Source organism: Eleutherodactylus coqui, chromosome 12 (genome assembly GCF_035609145.1).
Source record: "Eleutherodactylus coqui strain aEleCoq1 chromosome 12, aEleCoq1.hap1, whole genome shotgun sequence".
NCBI lineage: Eukaryota > Metazoa > Chordata > Amphibia > Anura > Eleutherodactylidae > Eleutherodactylus > Eleutherodactylus coqui.
In genome coordinates this window covers 95,172,845-95,200,474 of record NC_089848.1, presented here as the reverse complement: position 1 = coordinate 95,200,474, position 27,630 = coordinate 95,172,845, and the positions used below count along the sequence as shown (strand labels likewise).

General features: G+C 43.7%; 1 protein-coding gene across 1 annotated transcript in view; it reads right to left on the bottom strand.

The window, feature by feature from the left end:
* Positions 1-25,864: 25,864 nt before the first annotated feature.
* Positions 25,865-27,630, bottom strand: part of LOC136586627 (zinc finger protein 140-like) — a 34,400-nt gene continuing 32,634 nt past the window's right edge. The window contains exon 5 of the mRNA XM_066584776.1: positions 25,865-27,332. Coding sequence (XP_066440873.1) covers positions 25,906-27,332 — 1,427 coding nt within the window. The 3' untranslated portion in view covers positions 25,865-25,905. The remainder of the gene's footprint in view (positions 27,333-27,630) is intronic.

The following is a 27,630-nucleotide window of genomic DNA, read 5'->3' as shown; positions in this document are numbered from 1 at the left end:
TGTGATATGTAGTAAAATTGTTACTTAAAGGGGTTGTACCGCAAATACAAGTAAAGTTAAACACGTCTGTATGACCATATACATGCACTTTGTAATATACATCGTGCATTAAATATTGGCCATACAGAAGTTATATACTTACCTACAGGGGGTCCCCCCCCTGTGTTGGCGTCCCCGTCTCCCTGGCGCCAACCGAATCCTTCTCCTGGCTCGAATAGACGTGCTCGACCCCCACCCCCTGTAGGTAAGTGTATAACTTCTGTATGGCCAATATTTAATGCACGATGTATATTACAAAGTGCATTTATATGGCCATACAGAAGTGTTTAGCTTTACTTGTATTTGCGGTACAACCCCTTTTCAATGATTTTTTTTTTGTGTGTGTGAGAAAAAAATTTAATTGTAAATTAAATGTAATTGTTTCCCTTTCTCTCGATTAAGAGAGTTATCCAGGAATGTCTGCCTGGATACACTGGAGTTGGCGTGAAAGCACTGCTTTGACCGCTGTGTAGGGTCCAGTGCTCGTAAGTGTAAGCACAGCGCCCATTGAAATCAAGGGGAGCCGCACCTGCAATACAGATATTATTTAAATGTATGGAGGGAAGGAGAGACTTTGGTCAGATGCTACCTGCAAACAAAGAGGAAGGCAATTTTTACTGTGGTTTAGCTACAGAAATCACATCTCCACTGCTCACTTGGTATACACTGTTCTACAATATGTGTCTTTTAGTTGAGTGAACGTACTCTGCCGAGCTTGATGCTTGTTTGAGTATTAGCATACTCGATGGTGCTCGCTACTTGAGCGAGCGGCACGCTGTATTCGACCCCCGCCCCTGTTTTTTTTCCCCTCCCCATTGTGATGTGTCAGTTTTGGCCTCTCCCTGCTGCAACGCACAGCACGTCAACAGCAAATTTTTTGGCTGGCTGGGCGGAGGAGAGAGAACACACACACAGGAACCAAAAAAAAAACTCGGCACCCAGCGGGCCCACATACAAAAATGCTCGAGTCTCCCATTGTAGTCAATGGGGTTCGTTACTCGAGTAGAGCTATCGAATTTCACGAAAAGCTCAACTCGAATAACGCGGACCCGAGCATTTGGGTGCTCGCTCATCTCTATTAGACATTTACAGAGCAGGATCTGCAGTGCTCTGTGTACAGTATAGAGAACATATCACGCGTAGCATAGAGGAAAATATACAATACAAGTCGTATAATGACCAGAAATTGTGCCCTTTCTAATGTACACACAAATTGCAGCTTCTTTCTGAAGAGTCAGCTGAAAAGTTAGGTATGCGTCAATGTTTCTTTCAGATGGGTGTAAAACTTGTGCTTTTTTTTTTTCTTGCTCCCATATTATGAACACAACATCTAAATCTCCAACGGTTCATCAGCACCATAGCTCGGAATCTGATGAACTGTACAACACACCTGAAAGCAGGCAAATGCTAATTTTAATATATGATTTTTTGTAGAATACGTTGAAAATGATTTATGATAACGGAGTAGTCAGTGAGTGGAAATGTCTTTTCTGTCTGGAAAAAAAAAAGATCATATATAGTAGATGTTCTTCTCTAGTGCTGTTCTTTGTCGCTGACTGTAGCATGTATCTGGTACCATTAAAGAAGTGATCAGCATGGTTTTGACTAAAGATTCTGTACGGGCAGGATAGGTGCAGTGTAAAACATATACATTTTATTGAGATTTGCGCAACTCGTCTGACGCCACAGTTGAAACGCTGATAAACAGCAGCTTCGTGGAGGCAACAGGGTTATTAGGTGAAGAGGGGTGATTTAAATGGGGAAATACTAATCTCCTTTTCTGAAGGAAGAAATGAGGACCCAGATATGGGACAATTGGAGAGCAAGTATGCTTTCTAATTGATAAGTAGGGTGATAGTATGAATAAAAGTCTGTTACTCCACCCCATGGGATCATCTACAGTTGCACAGAGACACGAGGATTTGATCTAACTCTCTTCTCCATGCAGCCGGTCAGCTTTCCCACAGCCTCCCTGTGCCTACTTTACACTGAAGTGAAAGCGAGCAGAGGAGGGGGTGATGCACTTCAACTTGCTATATCTCAGTCTATAACACACCTAGAGCAACGATCATGGTTCTTTTAAAACCAAGATTATTGGCTTTATCTGTAATGCAGCCAGAGGAGCCATTTGTAGCCAGAATTAAAGGGGTTGTCTCGCGAAATCAAGTGGGGTTATACACTTCTGTATGGCCATATTAATGCACTTTGTAATATACATCGTGCATTAAATATGAGCCATACAGAAGTTATTCACTTACCTGCTCCGTTGCTAGCGTCCTCGTCTCCATGGTTCCGTCTAAATTCGCTGGCAGCTTGCTTTTTTAGACGCGCTTGCGCAGTCCGGTCTTCTCCTTTCAGCACGAGCCGCTTCAGTGTGCTCGCCGCTACAGCTCTTCTGCGCATGCGCAGACGAGCTGTCACTGCTCGAGAGCGCGCTGGAGCGGCCATTCTGTACCATCCTCTGTTAGAGGAAGGTGCAGAGCCGCCCAGCTGTCCCGCCGTCCTGCTGTCCAGGTAAGTGATGTGCCGGGGGGGCTGCGGCTGTGCCGGGGGGGACTGCCGCTGGGCCGGGGGGGCTGCCGCTGGGCCGGGCGGAGCTGCGCCGGTTACCTGCTGCCTGGCGGTGGGTGACTGTGTGCCGTGGTCGGCCGCGTTCAATCCAGGGGTCCGGTCGGCGGCTGCGGGGCGTCTGGTTGTCAGGGAGACACAGCTGGTAGCGTCTCGGGAGCGCGCACGTCGGGCTACAGCAAGCGATGGGAAAAGAGCCGGCGGCCATCTTGGGAAAATTTTTATAAGTTGCTGAAACGCTGGAACTGTAAGTACAAACCAGCTAGAAAAGTCATTTACAGGGGGGCTTAGTAATGTATGCTTAATTAGGGGAACTGGGCAAAAAAAAAATTCACTGCTTCCTCGAGACAACGCCTTTAATCTCATACTCTGCTGAAGTGTCTCATAAGATATGAGGGCAAGGAAAAGGTTACATCGCTTAATATATATTTAGAGAGGTTGTCCCACTAAAGAAAAGTTTCTCACAGCAGTACATGGCATAAAATAAAGATACTTGCCTAATCTCCCCCCACTTCCGTGGAAACAGATAAGCAGCTCTGGCACCCCTTATATATGTTTAACGGAAATCGGAGACCGCAGTGTCACTATCCTGAACTCCATGGTGCCCAGCATATTAATGCTGGGAGTTGGGGAGATTACTCTTCAGCCTCTTGTTGGCTGCAGCACCTGACTTACACCAGGCATACATACCGCAAGCCGCTCAGCTGTTTCCCAGGGGCTGAAGAAAGGCAAGTATTGTGTCTCTTTTTTTTTATCTAGGCCTCGTTCACATGGGTGCCACAGCATAGCTGCGAGAAAATCGCAGCGATATCGCTACTATTTCTCGCGGTGATACCGCGACTTTGTAGCACCACATGCGAGGATTTTCAGGGGAGGCTTGAAATATAAGCCCTTCCCCGAAAATACACCGTAGCTGAAGAAAAAAAACCATACATCACCTGTCCCGTGCTGTCAGCCCGGCCGCATCTTCTCCCCGAGTCCAAGGCACAGATTATCTTCTTCTTTTCTGGCTGGGGATTCAAAAATCCCTGCCTCCTGAAGCACTGGCTGTGATTGGCTGACACTTATTCAATCACAGCCAGCACTTGATGAATGGCAGTGATTGAACAAATCACAGCCAATCATTGAGTGCTGGCTGTGATTTGCTAAGCATCAGCCAATCCCAGCCAGCACTCGAAGAATGGCTGTGATTGTTTTAATCACTGCCATTCATCGAGCTCTGGCTGTGATTGGCTTGTGAGGGTATATGTATATATTGCCATATGTTCTTTATGCTTTATACCTATATGCAAGTTCTATTCAATTCCAAATGAGAAAAAAAAACTTATATGTCGCCTTACATCAGATATTCCAAAGGCCTTGCAAGGCGAAGACAAAATGTATCTTAAAACCCAGCAAAGGAAGAACCAGACACAAGGACGCGTACTTGGCTGTTTTTCCAGAGGCGCCGTAGCAAGATAACGACTGTTTTCACTGTCTCAGGCCGGAAATCCGGACTTCCCATGTATGGTTATGAGCCCATCACACATTCCTGGTGGTGAGACAAAGGGTATAAGATCTCATGTAATCTGTAATAAAGCGTGAAGCGCTGTCATGTCCCCGTGTGAGGAACGATACCAGACCTCCGTGTGGTGTTTCTTTCTTTACGGCCGGCAGCGGGGCAAGTGGGGTGGGCCTGATTGGTGCTGTACTTAGAATTTTACCCTGACAATTTGGCGCCCGAACGTGGGGCGGTAAAACACCGGAGCTTACAACGCATTCCACCCGGATCCACGCCACGGAGAAGCCGTCCTGCTGCAAACCGAGCCTGATCAACTCACAGAACTCCAGGTAAGACCAGCATATATTTATGTTGTGTTTTACGCTGAGAGTCTTGCAGCAGGACTGACTATCTGTGGTTTGTGACCGGACGGGTTGGGTTAAGAGTTCTACACGGTAACTCGTGGGCTTCGGGTTTGCCGTCATGGACCACTGACCGTGATATGCGCACCAATCGGTCACCCGGAAACTAGTCTGTAGTTTATTTGTACTTTGAAGTCCATGGTGTTTTTAACGATAGTGAAGGTTGTTTGTTGTATCTGCAGAAGTTTTTTTTTCTCTTACTTTTCATTTGGTCTCACAGAAGAAGGAACCCTCGGTTGTTTTAGTTGTTGATGGTTTAGCTAAGGAGAGGGAAGCACTCTGTGAGACAGGTCCCATAGAAGAGACCCTCGGTTTTAGTTTAGTTAGTTGTTGATGGTTTAGCTGAGGAGAGGGATGCACTCTTTGGGACTGGTTCCATAGAAGAAGATGCCTTCGGTTGTTTTGCCATATATAAGGGGCTGACAATTCGGGTCAGAAGGATGCACTCTATGGAGCGTGTTATTATTATTGTTGTTGTTGTTGTTCTAATATGCGTAAGATCTTATTAAAGAAGACAGAGCCCCTTATGGGCCGCCGCCGTGCGGATGAATTTGTAAACTGTAAGAAAACCTATGAAAATGTGTGACATCGACCCGCACGGTAGATTACAAAAATGGTGTCTGGGAGGAGGTTTTTAGGACCGAGAGGTGCCTTGGAAGATCAAGGTTTGCTAGAAAGTGCTGGAGGAGGAGGAGAGAGAGAGACAGTCAGAGAAAGTTGTATGTACACATTATTTGTTTAAGAAATCCGTAAGTGAAATGTTGAAAAGTACAGTAAGTGATCAAGAGGGCGTCAGGAGAGTGTCTATTGAAGGTTATATTGGCAGTTAGGTAGGGGAGAGAAATAAGAGGAACAAGCAAAGTCGAGAAGAAAGTTACAATGCATGTGATTTGTTGGCAGAGAGAGGAAAATGTGTATAATACAAGATAGATAATATATATATGTGTGTAAATATGTATATACTGTATGTGCAAATAGTTAACTGAGCTTGCTTTTAGAAGAGAAGGTTTTGTTGACATGTAAAGCTAGAGCTTGTGTTTAGTTTTCAAGGTCAAGAGATAACGAAGCGAGAGAAAATGCAATAATAACCCTGGATAATATCTCTGCTTGCTTAAATGGAATGGAGGCTTGAAATGAATTTAATTAATTATACTGTCTTAGTAGGCAGGAAATATAGCAATTTCTAAGGTATATTCTTACTTATACAGGGGTTGAAAATGAATGTTGCAAGGTCCCAGCATATGTGTTAATTATGAGTTCAAATGCAGGGAATAGTTAAGCTAAAACAATTCAGTCTGTGTTTCATATTCGTAGAGAGATAACACATGTTTTAAAAAGGTGGGGGCTTTCAGACTTGACTCAAACTCAGGGTCACGCATTCTAAAATACTTCAGTGTTTAATACGGCATATAATAGTTTCAGTAGATAAGAAATATAGAATGTCTCAGTCACTCAGCAAACTTTTTTTCACATAATTTGTCAAAGATAGCGCTCATTCACAATCTCATCTCAATAGAATCATGTACTTTGTAACATTATAGCACTCACCTCAATGTTTTTCAACTGATGTATGTATGTATGTTTGTCAAACTTTTTTTGTCTGTGCATCTGCATGTACTGGGACACGTTCAATGGGGGGTGACGGAGCAGACTTGAGCACATGGATGGATGAGAGTTAGTGACCCGTGTTCGGGCTGTGGTGAGTGTGTGATGCAGATATTGACTGGGGATAAAAAGTTCCTACCCCATGCATGGGACTTTGCTTGGTTGAGATGTGGACGTGTAGACTGTTAAGCTGAAATGAGCTGTGAAAAAAGACGCACGGAGCCAATATCGAAGGGGTGGAGCTAGATGATGTAATAGTACGTAATGTTTCATCCCTCTTGTCCACAAGGGAGGGGGTGAGGATCTTGAGCAGCTAGTAAAAGTTTTTTTTTTTTTTTTTTCTCCTGTCTCAAATTTGATAAGACATTGCAGGCAGGATCAGACTAATAATGAATTCACTTAAAGGAATATCACATTTCCAATATTAATAGGTGTTTGTAGATTATTCTGTCCCGATGTAACTCATGTCTCTGGTATTGGTGCTAACATTTTACAGGCCTTATCTTCATCCATCAAATCTTTTTACAATGTTGTACTAACTTGAACCCGGCTACTATTTCTTCCAATTGCGTACCCGGGTTCAAAGGGGGGGAGGAGAAGGCATAGGTGATCTAGGTATTGCAAGTCAGCCATTTTTAAATTTTTTGCAAGCCATTTTTAAAATTTTTACATTTTTTGCAACAAGGTTCTGATCTATTTCAAGTAGAATATCAGCCTGATTGTCTAGCATTGATGCAACAAGAAAATTTAAGTTTTAAAAAGTTACTGAAAGCCCTTGTTAACAATGCATATTTTGAGTTGTTTTTTATAGATGGTACCAGGGTGATTGACAGCTCCACACTGGATATGCAGTGGTTACACTAGGTGTCCTAAAAAGCAGAATGTCTCCGCATGTCGCAGCACAAGAAGCGGAACTAAAAGCCCTCGCTGAGGCGTGTAGAGTGGCAGAAGGTAAGACGGCAAACATTTACACTGACTCCTGGTATGCATTTGGCATAGCTCATGATTACGGCCCAAAATAGAAGGCCAGACAGTTTTTTACCTCAGCAGGACAGCCAATTAAGAATGATGCAGCGGTGCAGAGTCTCACGGAGGCTCTACTTCTACCTGACAAAGTGGAAAGCTCACACCAATTCCTACACCGGAGAAACAAGAGGCAACGCCATCACAGGCCACACAGCAAAAGCAGCGGCCCTTAAGCCGTGGAAGAAAAGAAGAATTTGACAATAACTTTGGACTTTGACTAAACCTTGGACTTTGATAAGAACTTGGACTTTGATAAAAACTTGGACTTTGATAAAAACTTGGACTTTGATAAAAACTTGGACTTTGATAAAAACTTGGACTTTGATAAAAACTTGGACTTTGATAAAAACTTGGACTTTGATAAAAACTTGGACTTTGATAAAAACTTGGACTTTGATAAAAACTTGGACTTTGATAAAAACTTGGACTTTGATAAAAACTTGGACTTTGATAAAAACTTGGACTTTGATAAAAACTTGGACTTTGATATGCTAAAGACTTTACAGTTACAAGCCAGCAAGGAAGAAAAAGGAAAAATGGACTAAAAAGGGATGGTGTATGGTGAACAGTCAACAGCACTTGCCTACCACGATCCCTGTGCCCCATGATGGCCCAGCTGATGCACAGAAAGACGCACCTCTCAAAGCAGCAATGATGTCAACACTTGAACAAGGACGGGTGGCTCCTTGGTTTTCTGTAGCTGCTGCATCATTTGTCCAATTTTGCATGATGCAAACAGGGCAGAAGTAAATTTGCCACATCACACTTGCCGGGGCCACTCTACCCATTTCAGGGATTGCAAATTGGCTACATTCAGCTACCACTTGTTGGGAAGCATGAATATGTGCTTGTTGTTGTTGATGTCTTTTCAGGTTGGAGACCTACCCTGTTACCAAAGTAAATAAGCAGGTAATCGCACAGAAGCTCATGAATGAGGTAATCCGCAGATATGGGGTACCGGAAGTGATTGAGTCAACAAAGGTACACAGTTCACAGGTGAAATAATGCAATACATCATGTCTGTTTGGGGTATATTCCAGGCTTTTCACACACCCTACCATCCGCGGAGTAGTGGGAAAGTAGATACAAAAGACAATGAAGAAAATGGGTAAATTTTGAATTGAGTGTCTTCTATTAGTTTTTCTTTTTCTTAGGAGGATACATGCCACAGTAGCTGAGTTTGGGGAATGATTTTCTTGTTAATTTTGTCATAGGTCCCTCCAAGGAATTGTCAATAATGCATTCTGTAGTCTCTGCTTTTCTCCCAGGTCCTACAGATGAGTGTCACAATCTAAAACAAGGTGACAGGGTCTATGTGAAAAAGTTTGAGCGAGAAACCCAGTTTAAAGGTCCTTACCAGATGTTGTTCACCACCCCAACTGCAGTCAAGCTCGAAGGAAAGCCCACTTGGATCCACACTTCGCACTGAAAGAACTAATGATCCTGCATATCCTTTACATGCTATAATGCGGTACAATTCCTCTAACACACACCTTTGACTACTGTACACTAGCCCCCTGTTTCAGAACAAATTAATACAATCAAATGTGCAATATGAAGAGTACACTGAGGGTGAGAATCCAACACCGCATCGTGCTAAGAGAGACATTGACGCTCCAGGTGGTAACTTTAATCCACATGTACACATAGATGCAATAGGAGTGCCAAGGAGGGTGCCAGATGAATTTAATTCTAGAGATCAGGTTAACCCATTCCCGCTGCAGGGCGTAAGTTTACGTCCTGGGAGCGGGGTACTTCCCGCAACAGGGCGTAAACTTACGTCCTGGAGATAGCGCGGGATCACATATGATCCAGCGCTATCCCGCAGCGAGAGCCGGCTGTCAGTCACAGCCGGCGTCTCGCTGCAACAGCGGGGGGACATCGGAGATGCGCCCGCCACTGTTAACCCCTTCCCTGCCGCGATCTAAGTAGATCGCGGCAGGGAAAGAGTTCACAGCGGGAGCGCGGCTCCCTCTGTGTCTCTGGCCGGAACTCGCGATGTCATCGCGAGAGCCCGGCCTGTCACCATGGCAACAGGACGCCAGACACTGGCGTCCTGTATTGCCCATGCCTGAGATCGCTGTATGAGCGATAAGGCATGGGAGAGCAGTAGCTCTGCCATACCTTATGACAGCGATCATCAGGGCAGTGGTTAAAGTCCCTCAGAGGGACACAAACAGTGTAAAAAAAAAGAAAGATTTAAAAAATGAATTTAAAAAAATGTAAAAAAAAGAGTAAGAAAACCATTTTTTATGCTTTTTCTCAGATTAGCATAAAAAAAGGTAAAAAAAAATAAAACCCCACATATTTGGTATTGTCGCGTCCGTAACGATGCGTACAATAAGTTGCACATGCTTTTGACTGTGCACGGAAAAAAACGCTTAAAAAAAAGCTAAAAAACTGAGGCAAAATGCTCATTTTTAGCATTTTGCCTCACTAAAAACGCAATAAAAGTGATCAAAAAAGCCGTATGTACGCCAAAATGGTACCAATAAAATCTACAGCTCGTCTCGCAAAAAATAAGCCCGCATAGAGCTCTGTACATCAAAAAATAAAAAAGTTACGGGACTTTGAATGCAGCAATTTAGAATAGAAAAAAAGATTTCCAAAAAAAGGGTTTTTATTGCAGAAAAGTGGGAAAACCTAAAAAAAATGTTAGAATTTTGGTATCGTTGTAACCGTACCGGTCTGCAGAAAAAATGGAAAGTCTCATTTATGCTGCATGATTAACGGTGTAAAAAAAAAAATCTATGGCAGAATTGATGCGTTTTCTCTCTCTGCTATCATAAAAAAGAAATAAAAAATTTTTACAATATAGTCTATGTACCCAAAATTGGCATCGATAAAAACTACAGTTCGCCACGCAAAAAACAAGCCCTCATACGGCCGCGTCGACGGAAAAATAAAAAAGTTATGGCTTTTGATAAACGGAGAAGAAAATCCGCCAAAAATTGTTGCGTCCTTAAGCCCAAAATAGGCCGTGTCCTTAAGGGGTTAAAGCAGGTTAGGAGTCCTTATTTGCTTTTGTCACTGTTAATAATAATGTAGATTGGATGAATTATATCTATTACAATCAGCAGAGGTTTGTAAACTACACCAGAGATGCTTCACAAGGGTTAGCTGACCAATTAGTGCCTACTGCTTCCATGGCCCTAGAGTGGCCCTGGATATGATTTTAGCAGAAAGAGGTGGGGTATGTAATTTCCTGTATGTGTATTATCCCTTTGATCAAAAAGAGTATGAGTAAGGGACTGGATAATGTGACACCAAAATTTCCCTTGTTTGAAAAAAAAGATGAAGAGCCAGTTCCGATAATGACAACCAGATACGTTACCAGAAGAAAAATGGAGAAATGTACTAGTACTGCGCCGCCCCGGTCTCATAAGATGGACTGTCAGTGGAATTCCCATTTGCCTAGGGAAAGTGCAGAAGACCTTAGGTTCCGGCGAGGGCACACCCTGCGGGGTGTTAACTCGTACAGATAGAGGGTATGGATGCCCGGAAATAAGCCCAGGGAATCCATGGCCTCCTTCTGAGGTGAGGTAGGGATCCCCCCCTTTTAGGAGTAGGGACTTACGGGCAGTGGAGAAAACCCTGACGCAAGGGAGAGACGACCGAGGAAGAGTGCAAGGTCTGGTACTTGATCTCCATATAAGTTTTTTAGGGGGGTTTGTGAGGGTATATGTATATATTGCCATATGTTCTTTATGCTTTATACCTATATGCAAGTTCTATTCAATTCCAAATGAGAAAAAAAAAACTTTTATGTCGCCTTACATCAGATATTCCAAAGGCCTTGCAAGGCGAAGACAAAATGTATCTTGAACAAAATGTATCTTAAAACCCAGCAAAGGAAGAACCAGACACAAGGACGCGTACTTGGCTGTTTTTCCAGAGGCGCCATAGCAAGATAACGACTGTTTTCACTGTCTCAGGCCGGAAATCCGGACTTCCCATATATGGTTATGAGCCCATCACACATTCCTGGTGATGAGACAAAGGGTATAAGATCTCATGTAATCTGTAAAAAAGCGCGAAGCGCTGTCATGTCCCCATGTGAGGAACGATACCAGACCTCCGTGTGGTGTTTCTTTCTTTACGGCCGGCAGCGGGGCAAGTGGGGTGGGCCTGATTGGTGCTGTACTTAGAATTTTACCCTGACAGGCTGAGGCTTAGCCAATCACAGCCAGCGCTTAGAGAAGGCGGAGATTTTTGAATTACCGCCAGAAGAGGAGAAGCTGCGGCCGGACTGACAGCACGAGACAGGTGATGTATGAGTGGGTTTTTTTCTGCAGCCAGGGCTTAAATTTTAGCTTTGACAGTATGATTTCCTACTGTCAAAGTTGCATTGCACCAAAATCGCATTTTCATGCGATGCAACAAGGGAGGAAGGCTCCATAGAGAAACATGGGCTACAAAACCTAACGAGTCCCGTGCATATAGCAGGACCCGTGAGGTTTGTGTGTCGTTTTGCAGCATGCTACAAAACATGGCATGTGGGAAGTAACACATAGGAAAGCATGGGCTTCACATACATGCGATTTGTAGCAATGATACAAAATCGCGCAACTTTGTCGCTCATGTGAACGAGGCCTTAATACTATGTCCAGCTCTTAGAATTTTTGTTACAGTGGGACAACATCCTTAAAGGGATAGCATCAGAAAATGACCTATTATATAAATCACGTTTTTGGGCTAAACATATTTTTTTAGCTCAAAAGAATTTGTGGTGATTTTTTTTTTTTTTGTCATGTAGATTAAAAAAAAAAAGGGAGCATTTTTCACACTGACCACAGAGCCTAATTGGCTGATACTACCTGATCTTTAGGCCGCTTCCACACAAGTGACACAATATCACCGTGAGAAAAGTGATATTGCAACTGTATTATGTGCGATATCGCTGTGCAGTACTGAGAAAATACAGAAAACATGACCTGTTGGCGGTCCCTGAGGACTGGAGTTTGGAAACACTGCCTTCACACGAGCGTTTTATAAAATGCTGGCCGAAAATCGTGACCATCTGATGCATTGCATTCCAATGCATCCGTTCAGATGGGCGATTTTCCATTGCGTAAAATCGTCTAGCTGGAAAAGATAACTCATCAGCCGCTTTTACGCTAGCCTGGAAAGCTAGGTCTCGACCTGTATTCTGGACGGAATGCCTCGGCCGGCCCATAGACTCCTATGAGAGCTTCCGGAAAAGGGAGGTGGGAGGGACTTTAGTAGCGTATCTGCTAAACCCCCTCCCTGCCCCTTGCCAGCTGCTGGCAAAGGGACAGGCCGAAAGATTTGCACACTAGCTTCGCTAAGCTCCCGCCCCCTCCTGTTGCTGGCAGCTGGCAAGGGGCAGACAGAGGGCAGGAGTTTAGCAAACTAGCTTCCGTCTTCTCAGTGCCCGTGTGAAGGAGCCCTTACAGGAATAAAATACTTAGTAATAGGAGAAAATCAATGTAGCTCAATAAAGAAGTAAATGGGGCAAAAAAACAACAAAAAAGAAGGCGTTTAAACTACTAAAACAAGGCAGTGAAGAAGCACTAAAAACCTAAAAAAAATAAAATTATGTAAAAAGCAGCAAAGGTAGAGACAGAGAGACTTATTGTCAAAAAGATTAAAGCTAAACCTAAACTGTTCTTTGATTTTATAAATAGTAAAAAGTTTAATACTGAAAGTGTTAGCCCTTAATAAATAATGTTGGAAAAACTGTAAAGGGTGATGAGGAGAAAGCAAATCTATTAAATAGTTTTTTCTCCAGTGTATTCACAAAGGAAAATGAAACGTCAGATGAGATGCAGCGTGATAAAGTAAACTCTCCACTAAATGTCACCAGTTTAACCCAGAAAGAAGTACAGACTCTCCTTAAAAAGATTAAAAAACAGACAAACGGCCAGGTCCTGATGGCACACACGCCTGGGTTCGAATGGAATGAAGTAATGTGATAGACAAACCGTTGTTTCTTATATGCAAGAACTTTATAATTTAGGGGACTGTTCCACTAGATTGGCATATCGCCAATGTAGTGCCAAAATTAAAAAAGGGGTCAAAAGGTGAACCTGGAAACTACAGGCTGGTAAGTCTTACTTCTATTATGGGTAAAATGTTTGAAGAGTTTCTCAGAGATGCTATCCTGGAGAACCTCAAGGAAAATGCTGTATAACTCCAATCAGCATGGGTTTATGAGGGGTTGCTCCTGTCAAACCACCCTGATCAGCTTCTACGAGGAGGTAAGTTCTAGACTGGACCGTGGAGAGTCACTGGATCTTGTGAATCTGGGCTTTTCTAAAGTGTTTGATACTGTGCCGCATAAAAGGTTGGTATATAAAATGAGAATGCTTGGTCTGGGTGAGAAGGTGGGTAAGTAACTGGTCAGTGATAGAAAGCAGAGGGTGGTTATAAATGGTACATACTCTTATTGGGTTACCGTCCCTCTGATGTAATGTATGCACATAGGTAGAGGAAATACATGTCACCATTACACACTAAATGGCAAACCACTGGGGACACTGACCTGGAAAAGGACTTGGGAATTTTAGTTTACTGTAAACTTAACTAGAGCAATTAGTGTCTGGCTGCTGCTGGCAAGGCAAATAGGATCATGGGGTGCATCAAAAGAGGTCTAGGGGCACATGACGAGAACAATGTTCTTCCTCTTTATAAATCACTAGTGAAACCACTTATGGAATATTGTGGACAGTTTTGGGTACCGATACTCAAGAAAGACATATCAAAGCTTGAACAGGTTCAAAGGTAAGCAACTGAAGTAATAAATGGAATGGGCGGACTACAATAACCAGAGAGGTTATCAAAACTGGGGTTATTTAGTTAAAAAAAAAAAGATGGCTGAAGGGTGACCTAATAATTAAGGAGATAATGCAGAGATCTCTCCCATCTATTTATACACAGTACTGTGACTGTAGCAAGGGGGTGCCCTCTATATCTAGAGGAAAGAAGGTTTCTACACCAACATAGAAGGGAGTTCTTTACTGTAAGTGCAGTGGAACTCTCTGCCTGAGGACGTGGTGATGGCTGCCTTTCTTGAGTGTTACAATATTACATGTTATAGGGTCCTCCTAGACGAGCTGCTTATCATTGAAACTGATAACGTCATTGCTAGCTCCTTCGCTCTCATGCACCCAGTTTAGACCGGCAGATAAATCATTGTCTCGTTCAAGCGAGAATAGTTCAGAATCGTTCAGTCTTACTTTAGCGAATGTGAAAGATTAAATGAGAGCTGTTTAAACTGAACGATAAGTGAACGAGCTAATGATGATTTTTATGAAATGAATGATGAACAAAATGAACAATTATCGTTTGTTCTTCAGTTGTTAGCTCACGCTTAGACCAAACTATTATCGTTGACTTTTGCTCATTTGAAGGTTTTTTTTTTAATGATAACCATTCTGTCTAAAAGCACCCATAGTCACTAATTACTTCAGAAGGGTCTGTGATCCTGGTTGCCAGATTAGAGTTGGGCCTCATGTCCACGACACGTGTGGATTTCGCACGGAAGATCCCTAATGGAATCCGCCAGTGCCTTTGTACCTGTATGTTTTCTTTCTTCTATACTGCGAATGTGTGCGGACGTGTTGGCCACCACGCCAGCACACTTGAGCATTACAAAAAATGTTTTTAAACTCTCCTGCTCTTCCCACGGAATCCACTGCCCCCGCCCACAGTGTCAACGGACACGGACTGCAGGTCAGACGGCTTCCATTGACTTCAATGGAAGCCATCTGTCTGGGAACCACAGTAAAATGGAGCAGGCTACGATTTTTCATCCACGAGCGGAAACTGCAATTGGTTTTCACTCGTGTGCATGAGCAATAGTTTTTCCATAGCATGAGATATGGAGGGTTATTGCTGTGGAATCCGGAGGCGGACACCCATGCCTAAGGCTGCATTCACACGAACATATATCGGCTCGGTTTTCACGCCGAGCTGATATACGTCGTCCTCATCTGCAGAGGGGGGAGGATGGAAGAGCCAGGAGCAGGAACTGAGCTCCCGCCCCCTCTCTGCCTCCTCTCCGCCCCTCTGCACTATTGCAATGGGGAGAGGCAAGGCGGGGTGGGGCTAAGTTCCGAGAATTAGCTCTGTTCCTGCTCCTGGCTCTTCCATCCTGCCCCCTCTGCAGATGAGGACGACGTATATCGGTTCAGCGTGAAAACAGAGCCGATATATGTTCGTGGGAATGCAGCCTTAGGAAGGATTTTTTTCCCCTTAAATGAGGAAAATTCGCTTCTTCCTCATTGGGGTTTTTGCCTTTCTCTAGATCAACACTGGGGAGTAATAGGCTGAACTGGCTGGACATATGTCTTTTTTCAGGCCAACATACTATGTTACTCTTATCAACATTCCAAAAAAGCTCCCATTATGTGCAAAAAACTAATGGGAAACAGATGTGGGAATCTTTTCAGAGGAACAAAGGAATATTATCCTTTAGCAAACAATCTAAGTATCTCCGCGTGAGGCTCAGAGATTGCCTCAACTTTCTTCTTAAATTCCTAGAGTATATAACACCAGGAGTCTTTTGCACAGAATAGGGGGGATTAAAGACCGAAAATGGACATTATATTCCTTGGCTGAGGTGCATTTGATGCATATGCTGGGGAAATGCTGCTCCCTATGGTCATAAGGAAGGGTATTCTGAGTCCTCTAACTAGAATATACAGTATAAACTTAGGGGCAGACACCAAAATTTGCATATTTGGTCTGACTGATGCAGAAATAGGTGAAAATCAAATCGATATAGGTATTTCCTGCATCTTATTCCATGCTAGAAAATTCACTCCTTTCCACTGGATACAAGCAACTCGTACTTTGGTAATTTCAAAATTAAAATGTATAACTCAATTAGAAAAGGGTGTGTATAAAAAGGAATGCTATGTATAAATGGTATACATATTGAACGACAAACATGTAATCAAATTCAAATTAATAATTATTTTACTTACAGCAACAACTTTTATTCAAGGGCACCGCCATGGGAACACAATTTGCTCCCAGTTACGCCAATTTATATATATATATATATATTTGAGGAATCATATATTAATAATCCCCAATTAGTATTTTACAAACATTTTATTGATGGCCTTTTTAGTAGTATGGGATGGCCCAGAAATTGACCTGCGTAGTCTTATTTCAGATTTTAATAATTATAATCTATAGCAGGGGTCCGCAACTCCAGTCCTCAGGGACCACCAACAGGTCATGTTTTCAGGATATCCTATGGTAAGAACCCCTGTGGCAATGTCTGAAGCACCGACAATAATTACATCACCTGTGCAATACTGAGGAAATCCTGAAAACATGACCTGTTGACTGTCCCTGAGGACTGGAGTTGGGGAACACTGATCTGTAGGAACCAGAGCTTATAAGTAATAACATTACGGTATTTTTAAATCTAGAGCTTTTTAATTTTGAGGGGAAAATCCACTCCAAAACTCATTTTAAATCAGTTGATGCAAATAGTTATTTGGATTTTAAGAGCTGCCATGCTAAATCGTGGAAAGTTAATATCCCTTAAATTCTGTAGGATAAGGAGAAATTGTTCCACATTCGCATTTCATTGAGAACCGTTTTCTATAGAAAGGTTATCCTGACACCTTATCGGCTTCAGCAATTTTTAAAGCTCAATTTGGAAAATCATCCACAAACTTGAACTTCTCTATTATTAAAGAACACAATAAAAGTACCACATTTGTAACTCGCTACAATATCCAGCATAACGGTATAAAAAATATTTTATCCAAATATTGGGGCATCCTACTAGGTGACTCCTTTCTCTCCAAAGATATTCCAAGCCAACCATGGGTGGTTTTTACGGGGAATGTAACTGTTAGAAATATATTCGGCCCCTCACTACATGGGAGACATCAGCAGAACCACCATGGAACATCATTGGATGTATGGGGAAATCGCCTTGGTGTCGCTTTCAAATGCAGTGTAAGAAATTGCAAATGCTGTTTCACTATTTGTCACAACAGAAGGGGTGATACTTTTGATGGAGGAAAATAACTATATGATAAAAGATTTCTTGAACTGTAGATCTAAGTATATAGTCCATCTTCTAGAGTGTCCTTGTGGCCTCAAATATATGGAGAACACTATTAATGCTCTCCAAATTAAGGTAAACAAATACCATGCCAATATAGTATATGGCTTCTAGTGCCAGAATGTCTCCTGCCACTTTTCTGTTTATTAAGAAACAAATGTATTGGATTTTTCATCTCGATAATTTATGAATTCTTTAAAAACAAATTTTAATCCCTCCTTCAGAATACTAATGCCACTCATGGGGTCTGCGAGCACAGTGGGAGAAGGTGAATATATTACATTGTGTACTCATGATTTCACTCACCTCCCGCTTTGCTACTAATAGGTCAGCTTCCCAGACTTGCCTTCCCTCTGCTGTTTCTGGCAGATGCGGGTATCATCCTGCTTTCTCTATTACATGAACTACTGCACACTTCCTGCCAGCAAATCAGGGGTTACTTCCTCCAGTACTCCAGAAATTCAGCTGTAGGGCATGGGCAATTACCTCCCTATTTAGCTGAGCTGGGAATCCTCCCTCCTTGCCTCAGTGTTTGCGTGTTTGTCTCAGACACCCAGCATAGGTCCTGTCTATGACTTCTTACTCTGTATTGATACCTGTATTCATTTGTTTGCTGTCTTCCTGTCTTTGTTCCTCGTCTGTCTATGACCTCATGGTCATCTCTGTGTTTTGTTCTCGTCTGTGTGCTTTTGTTCATTGCCTTCCTGTCTCTGCACTATTCCGGTCCCTGTGGTGTGTACTGTCCTGTGTTCTATCAGGGATAGTCAGGCCTGAGAGGAAGACCGTGGAGCTGTCCTTGATAGGACGTCTATGCTTTTAGTGAAAAGAGAAAAGAACTCCTGCTCTCAGAGTGCCCCAGACGTAAGCGCAAGAGTTTTTTTCTCTTTTCACTTCTAGTTCTCACCCCTCCCTGAGGCTGCCTTTACTCCCAAGGGATTTCTCCTTGCTCTAGCTCTCCTCTGGATGTCCTTTGGGACAGGGTGTCTCCCTTTTTGCGCAGCAGTTTTTCTACACACAGTTATGGCAGGCATGCCCCACCAAGGATTTGACTGCAATCAACTGGATACATACCTAGAGGCGCAGTCCTACCAAGCTTCCTTTGTGATCTAAGTACCCCCATCTTCCCAACTAGCAAAGGGTGAGATTTCCCCTCTGACCACCGAAAGAAAGGGATATCTCAGCACGGAGGACGCTGCAGACTTCCGCATCGCCACTGGAGACCAGCAGCGCAAGGTACCGGGACGCCCCGGACCAGGTGACTATAAGTTCCCCCAAAATAAGACACTGCCTCTTTTGGGGCAAAAATTAATATAAGACAGTGTCTTATTTTGGGGTAAACACGGTATAATTTCTAGTAATTATTAGGAAATTATAGTACCAGTATTTCTCTGCTGCATGCACGCCAGATACAGTTCTACTACATACATTCTTCATCCCATACAACAGGCATCACAAGCAGCACATCGGGATGAAGGATTTGGGATGAAGTCACCATCATGCTTGACTCCCGATCACATGATGGTGATGTCATCACAGGTCCTTCATCCCGAGAGTTACATGCTCCGCCCCTGATCACATGGTGGTGATGTTATCACAGGTCCTTAATCCTGAGTGAGCCACATGCTCCGCCCTTGATCACATGATGATGGTGACCTCACCACAGGTCCTTCAACCCGAGTTACATGCTCTGCCGCTGATCACATGATCGTGATGTCATCACAGGTCCTACATCCTGAGTTGCATGCTCCGCCCCTGATCACATGACAGTGATGTCATCACAGGTCCTTTATCCCTGTGCAGATTATAGGCAGACTACATCTACAAACTACCGGACCTCTGATGATGTTATCTTCAAGTGATCAGGGGTGGAGCATGTAACTCCCTCACTGGGAATGAAAGACCATTAATCGCAGTCATGTGATCAGGGCGTAGCATGTAAGTCCCTCACAAACCCACTCACTACTCACTCACGCATAGACAGGTCATCGTTAGTATTTTCACTAGTAATTATAGTACCAGTGTTTCTGGTGGTACAACGCGACATTGACTAATATAAAATAGTGAAATAGATTGGCGTTGTAAGCACACAGCTGCTAGTTTACGACCTGTGATCACGTCACTGTCATTGTACCTCTAGGGTGTGTCATAGATAATAGCTAGCTCTGCTATATGCAAGTCACACACACAGGTCTGCTACACGCACGACACACACAGGTCTGCTACATGCACATCACACACGCACAGCCCTGCTACACGCATGTAGCACAGCACTGTTACATGCACAACTCCTCTACGCTCGTGTCACAGACACGCACACCTCTACTATACCTACGTCAGAGACACACCTCTGCTACATGCACGTCTCACACACAGCTCTGCTACATGCACGTCTCACACACAGCTCTGCTACATGCAAGTCTCAGATGCACAGCTCTGCTACATGCACATCACACATACCTCTGCTACTCGCACATTACGCACACAAATGTACACAGCTCTGCTACTCGCATATCACACACACAGCTCTGCTCCACACGTCACACAAAGCTCTGCTACACACACGTCACATACACACAACTGCTGCGTGCACGTCAGACACGCATAGCTCTGCTGCACGCACGTCACAGAAACAACTCTGCTGCACGCATGTCACAGAAACAACTCTGCTGCACGCATGTCACAGAAACAACTCTGCTGCACGCATGTCACAGAAACAACTCTGCTGCACGGCCCACAGCTGTGCTTCACACACACAGCTGTTATAGACACACACACACACGGCTCCGCTGCACGCACATCCCACACATGCAGCTGTGTGACAGGCACGTCACACAACTCTGCTAGATATGCGCATACAGCTCTGCTACACATACATCCCACACAGCTCTGCTACAAATACGTCCCACACAAAGCTTTACTGCAGGCAAATCATACAGAGCCTTGCACATCATCATGGCACACACAGCTCTGCTACATGCACAACACACATAGCTGCTACACGCATGTCAGACACACCTCTGCTCCTCGTACTAACGCACACACAGTTCTGCTGCACGCACGTCACACATACTTCTGCTATACACACGAGCGCCTCACGCACGCGCAGCCCTGTGCTACGCACGCGCAGCTCTACTACGCACGCGCAGCTCTGCTACACCCAAGTCACACGCGCACAGCTCTGCTACACCCAAGTCACACGCGCACAGCTCTGCTACATCCAAGTCTCACACAGCTCTGCTACATCCAAGTCTCACACAGCTCTGCTACATCCAAGTCTCACACAGCTCTGCTACATTCACGTCTCACACAGCTCTGCTACATCCACGTCTCACACAGCTCTGCTACATCCACGTCTCACACAGCTCTGCTACATCCACGTCTCACACAGCTCTGCTACATCCACGTCTCACACAGCTCTGCTACATCCACGTCTCACACAGCTCTGCTACATCCAAGACTCACACAGCTCTGCTACATCCAAGACTCACACAGCTCTGCTACATCCAAGACTCACACAGCTCTGCTACATCCAAGTCTCACACACAGCTTTGCTACATCCAAGACTCACACAGCTCTGCTACATCCAAGTCACACACACAGCTTTGCTACATCCAAGTCACACACACAGCTTTGCTACATCCAAGACACACACACACACAGCTCTGCTACATCCAAGACACACACACACAGCTCTGCTACATCCAAGTCACACACACAGCTTTGCTACGTCCAAGTCTCACACACAGCTTTGCTACATCCAAGACACACACACACAGCTCTGCTACATCCAAGTCACACACACAAACAGCACTGCTACACACACTTCACGAACACAGCTTTGCTACATGCACATAATAAACACATAGCTCTGGTACATGTACAGGACATACAGCATCCCATACAATGACCACAGCAGGGTCCTGCGCACACTCATCACCCCCTGGTCATGTGACCCTAGACTTTTCCCACACAGATGACTAATCACATAACGGTGACATCTTCACAGGTACCATAAGCACATAACTGCTGCCTAGCTCTGCAGGTTTTTAATAAAGCTCAGAGCCCCTGTGACTTGAGGATGTGAATATGATGGTGTCATCTTCACATGTAGCTGACAGTCAGTGACTTACAGACAGGTCTTTAGTATTCCATAGCAACTGTGGCCATGGGGGTTTGTAGGGGGATGTAGTCTACCTGTAATCTGCACAGGGATGAAGGACCTTTGATGTCACCATCATGTGATTAGGGACAGAGCATCTAACACACTCGCAGACGGACAGGTGGCCGTTAGTATTTTGATTGGGGTGGTGTTAGAAGGTTCTAGCTTACCTGCCTATTATAGTTTTTGCCTTGCTTTTATCAGAACTTGAAGGTAACAATGACTTTAATGCATCACTAAAGTTACATTCTTGGATATGGAGCTTCAGGAAAGGGCATAATCTTATGATCAGTAGGGGTCCAATCATGGGTCTCCTCACCAATTCCTAGAACGGGGGTCCCAAAGGCCACAAATTCACACTATGCCTCCATTCATTTCAATATGAGCATTGGAAAATTGTCAAACACAAGTCCTTGACAATCTCTGGTTCTACCATTGAAATGAATAAAGCAGCACACATGCATGACTTCCGCTCCAAACATGCAGGGACCTCGTGAGCCCCGTTTCTCAGGATCAGTGGGCATCTCAGTGGTTGGACCCCAACCCATGACAAAGTTACCTCTGGCTTGTGGCTAAGGGATAACATAACTTTGCAGAACTTCAATAGGTTTATAGTTCTGCATGCAGTGAGCTCCGCCAAGTGGGGGTTGGAAGCTTTTTTCGGTGTTCCTGTAGCGGTTACTTTACTAATGTCCCTGAATGTACAGCAATGCAAATCTAAAATGAAGGAGATACAAGGCCTTACCAGTCAGTATTGCATTAAAGTGGTATTCCCAATATCAGTGTGTTCAAAATAGTAAAACAAACATCTTATGGGTGAGTGCATGATTTGCAAAATGCTCCATTCTCCAGATATTGATTCCTCTACTTTCTGGTTGTTTACTGTTTGTTGCCAGGGGAACTAACTAGCAGATTTAGAGGAAGGAAAGACGTAATAAGTGCACAAGTGCCTGCCTCTTCTGAGATATAGTGGAGCTGGTCGATTCCCCTGGCAATGAACAGTAAACAAGCAGAAAGCAGAGGAATCAATATCTGGAGAATAGAGCATTTTGGAAATAAATCATCCTATGGGAGTGTGCATTGTTTGGCGATTTCAAAACGCATTCAAATAGGATTTCCGAAATGCGAATACCCCCTTTAAATATGTCAGTCAACTCATTAGGCATTTAAGGCTTCCCCTCCCTTACACCACCTCATGGCTGAATTACATGTACACTAACCATTCGTAACAAAAATGGCACATGTTTAAGCCTCATCCCTTTCTCTAAAGCAGGGGTGTCAAACTCATTTTCACAGAGAGCCACATCAGCCTTATGGCTGCCTTCAAAAGGCCGATTCTAATTGTAAGACCAGTGGCGCACACTATTATACACACACATATATATATATATATATATATATATATATATATATATATATATACACACACATATACACATAGGCGCAAACTATTATTATACATATGTGTATACACAGACGCACACCGTTCTGCACATATATACGCACACCGTTCTGCACATATATACGCACACCGTTCTGCACATATATATATATATACGCACACCATTCTGCACATATATACGCACACCGTTCTGCACATATATATATATATACGCACACCGTTCTGCACATATATACGCACACCGTTCTGCACATATATACGCACACCATTCTGCACATATATACGCACACCATTCTGCACATATATACGCACACCATTCTGCACATATATACGCACACCATTCTGCACATATATACGCACACCATTCTGCACATATATACGCACGGACGCACACCATTCTGCACATATATACGCACGGACGCACACCATTCTGCACATATATACGCACGGACGCACACCATTCTGCACATATATACGCACGGACGCACACCATTCTGCACATATATACGCACGGACGCACACCATTCTGCACATATATACGCACGGACGCACACCATTCTGCACATATATACGCACGGACGCACACCATTCTACACATATATACGCAGACGCACACCATTCTACACATATATACGCAGACGCACACCATTCTACACATATATACGCAGACGCACACCATTCTACACATATATACGCAGACGCACACCATTCTACACATATATACGCACACTATTCTACACATATAGCACAGACGCACACTATTATACAAATATATGTACAGACACACACACTATATATATATATATATATATATATATACACATACACACACACACATATACATACACACACACAAATATATAATGTGTGTGTGTGTGTGCACCTATCTCTACACACACAGGTGCACATACATATATGACATGTGCACACACATATGCACACTTCTGCATTTTTATACACATTTTTATACTTACCTGCATCCAATATGTCCCACTGGCAGGTATACCGGCTGCTCTCAGTCCTTCTTGGGGCCCTCTTGCATATTTGGGCCACTGCTGTCTCCCAGGCCTGCAGCCATGAACAGAGGGAGGGCCAGTGACAGAAGGTCAGCGCTGACCAGGCTCTCACACTTCAGCTGCTCCTCCTTAGCGCTGCTCTCTTCGCACCAGAGATCATGTTCTCTGCAGTCTTCTTCCCTCCTCCGCGGCCGTTGTCAGTCTGCTATCGGCACTCCTATCACTGTCTGCACTAGACAGAACAAGCCGATAGAAGATCGCATACTGACAGCAGCACTGGTGAGGGAACTTTGTGCACAGCCAGTGGGCCACAGAAAACAAGGTGGTGGGCTGGATTCGGCCCGCAGGGCTTGTGTTTGACACCTGTGCTCTAAAGACCTCATCGATAAAAAGTATTGAAAACACATAATACTGTAAGTCTTACGTGAATTTTGCCAAGAAAATTTCCCTTAATACCAATGAACGCCTGTGGGGTAAATAGTTTTATGCATGGCTCTTACACAATGAGCAGAAGCAATGCTCATGAGATCTAGAAGAAATATTTTCAAAAATGGATCTTCATTTACTCAGTGATTTGCACTGTTGAGTTGAATGCCAACCAAGAACATGAAATTCGTATGACATTATGTGTGTTCACATTTGACCATTAATTACATTTAAATACAGTTATACTATGTAGACGTGGAGTTTGTGTTGTACTCCAGAGCTGCACTCACTATTCTGCTGATTGTTATTGGAGACAGTCAGCAAGCTTGTCATCAACCACCCTTGCTGCTTAACTGAGCTCCTATAATGCAGGGTGAGTTTGTTGTTTCTTACATCGGAAAACTTAAGTGTCTTGTGTAAAGATAACACTTCCCAGGATGGAAATTTTCAGAGCAAGTCCCATGCAGACCCTGAACAAGGAGGGGGTGTTAAAAGGGTTGTCCAAGTTTTAGATCTTATGTAAAATGCATTCACCAAGCAGTAACATCAATAGACATACTCGCCTCTCCTAGCTCCTGCTGTGTCCCACGGCTCCCCTCTACCATTACGTCTACAGGCTTACTCAGCCTATTTATGGGAGGTCACAGGTGCTGCAGCCAATAACAGAACTCCGTGCTCGATCGCTGAGTTCGGTTATTGGCTGCAATGCCTGTTATGTCCCGTAAACCAGTCGGGACTGCAGCCACTAAAGCAAACACCAGAACAGAGGACTGAGAGTCGCTGCAGGACACAGTGGGAGTGGGGAGTATAAGCCTGAATGCATTTTACACATGATATATAACTTAAAGAAAAGCACTTTAACCCCTTAGTGATGGCCCAATAGTGTTTTTACGTCCTGCCATTGCAGGACATGTATGGAGGGAGATAGCGCCACTATCTCCCTCCATACAGCGGGGGTGTCAGCTGTTTATTACAGCTGACACCCGCGGGCAATAGCTGTAATCAGCCGCACAGCTGATTGCAGGCTATAAACCTTTTAAATGCCCCAACGATGTTCGGGGGTCCCCGTTCCCCGTCGAGTGGCTTGATAGGCTGCCTGTCAGAATGCAGTATGATGTAATGCTACAGCATTACATCATACATACTACAGGAGCGATCAAAGCATCGCTGATTGTTGTCCCCTCTGGGGACTGAAAGAAAGTGTAAAAATAAAAACAATAGTCTTACTAATTATTTAAAAAAAATGTAAGTAAAAAAAAAACCTTTTTGCCATATTTGCAATAAAAGAATCTAAATAATAAAGCAAAAAAACGTATTTGGTATCGCTGCGTCTGTAAAAGTCCGATCTACCAAAGTAATGCATTATTTACCCCATACAGTGAACGTCCCTTTAAGATTACCTTTAAGAGATTTCTCCTCTGCAGACATCCTATGACCTCAGACTATAACTTCTCCCCCACTAGCTACAAAGAGGGTCTTAATGGTGCCCTATAGACTCTGCTGGTGTCGGTTACTGGGATCTAACGAATGTAGGATGATGTATAAAGTGAGGATTTGGGGAAACGTAATACTTTATAGAACTAAACTTTTTTCATTGGTCCAGGGAAACCACACACAAAATGTCCATAATCTGACGTCACATGAGCCATGAACAATATGCCATTCAATAGTGATTACATTTTTCTTTAATAAATAGATTTGGTTATGTTTACATTGTATATCTAGACTCACAGGACCAGTAACAAACGCGTTTCACATAGTCCTTGCAGGCAATTTCCTGATGTGGCCTCTTCCCCAAAGTTTTATTTGGAGAAACCGGAGATATCCTAATATTGTGGACGTCGTGTGAACAGCCATCAAATGGGTTCTTGGTTGTGTTCATCCCTTGTAATTTCTGGTGTTGGGGGTGGCTTGATTGTGTAGTACACTCTCCTGTATTTGGAGAGGTCTCCTTGGACGGGAGCTGGAAGGATTTGGAAAAAATATGTGTACGCTGATGCAGATGCAACAGGGACTGGAAGCTGAAGGCTCTCTCACAGAACTTGCACTTGTATGGTCTCATCCTCTTATGTTTACCCCTGTGCATGAATAGTGTAAGCATTTTCTCAAACCTTTGTCCACATTCGTGACAAACAAGCACCAGGCTGTGGGACAATCGGTGCTTCATTAATGTCCTACGGTGCCTGAAACATTTCTTGCACTTCTTACACCTAAAGAGCCTCTCATCAGAAAACACTTTTGGTTGCTCTTCCACAAGACTTTCTTCTTTCTTGAAGTTTCGTCTTTGTTCCTTCGCAGAGTGAACAGCAAAGACAGGAACTAAAGGAAGTACACATGGGGACACGTCTTCAGTCAACCAACCAAGGTCTGCGCGCCCATCGTGGTTAGAAAGTGGTGTGTTTTGGCTGTGGGCTGAAAAGTGGCCATCAGCAGCTTCAGGTTCCATTAGAGGACTCACGGGTTGTAGGTCACCATCTCCATCTTCGTCCTTGGAATGAACTTCGGCATGTCTAAGAAGATAGGGCAGTCTAGTGTAGACCTTCTCACACTTATGACACTTGTAGAATTTGTTTCCCAAGTGCTCTCGCATGTGGTTCATTAAAGTAGTCTTGAAGCGGAAGTGCTGGTGACACAGGGTACATTCTAGGAGCTTCGCATGAGCTTCTTTTATGTGCAGTTTAAGCTTCAGAACACTATTGAACTTCTCACCGCAATTTACACACAGCTTTGGTGTCCGATGGACTGCTTTGTGCTTTTTTAAGTCGCTGGGATTCTGGAACACTGCCTGGCATGTATAACACTTATGTTCGATAGCTTGATGGGTTTTCAGGTGTTTCTTAAGGTGGTGAGGCTTCTTGAAGCTCTTCTCACAGAAGGAGCACTTATAAGGTTGTTTGTGGAAGTGACTCCTCTGGTGCGCTATCAGATAACCCTCCTGGCTGTAACGTTTTCCACAGTCAACACAGACAAACGGTTTATCGCTGTTGAGCTTTGCAAAGCTGCAGTAACAGTTTACAACACCTTTACACTTCAGACATATCGGTTGACAATCTTTCAACTTTATCTTCTGCCCAGGAGTTACAGAGTCATTGATTGCTTGATTCAAGATTTGACTCTCAGTGACGACTCCACTTCCTAAAATACAAAAATTGAAGAGTCCATTAAATGAAGACCTTATCATCCATGTAAGATTCCTATATTTCTCCAAAGTCTATAGTGGAGCATATAAAATGTTACATAGGCTTTAACGCCTTCCCAAGTAACCTAATCTGTTAGTGGCATGGCCCCGGTGACTGAAGTCTGTTAATTTACCTGCGGTCTTCGATGGCATTGTATGCTACCGCATGCAGTGCAATCGGCAAAATCAGGTTGTCACACTTACAGTCAGACCCTGTATTGTGACATGAAAATTTAGAATTGTCTGGACCGGCTA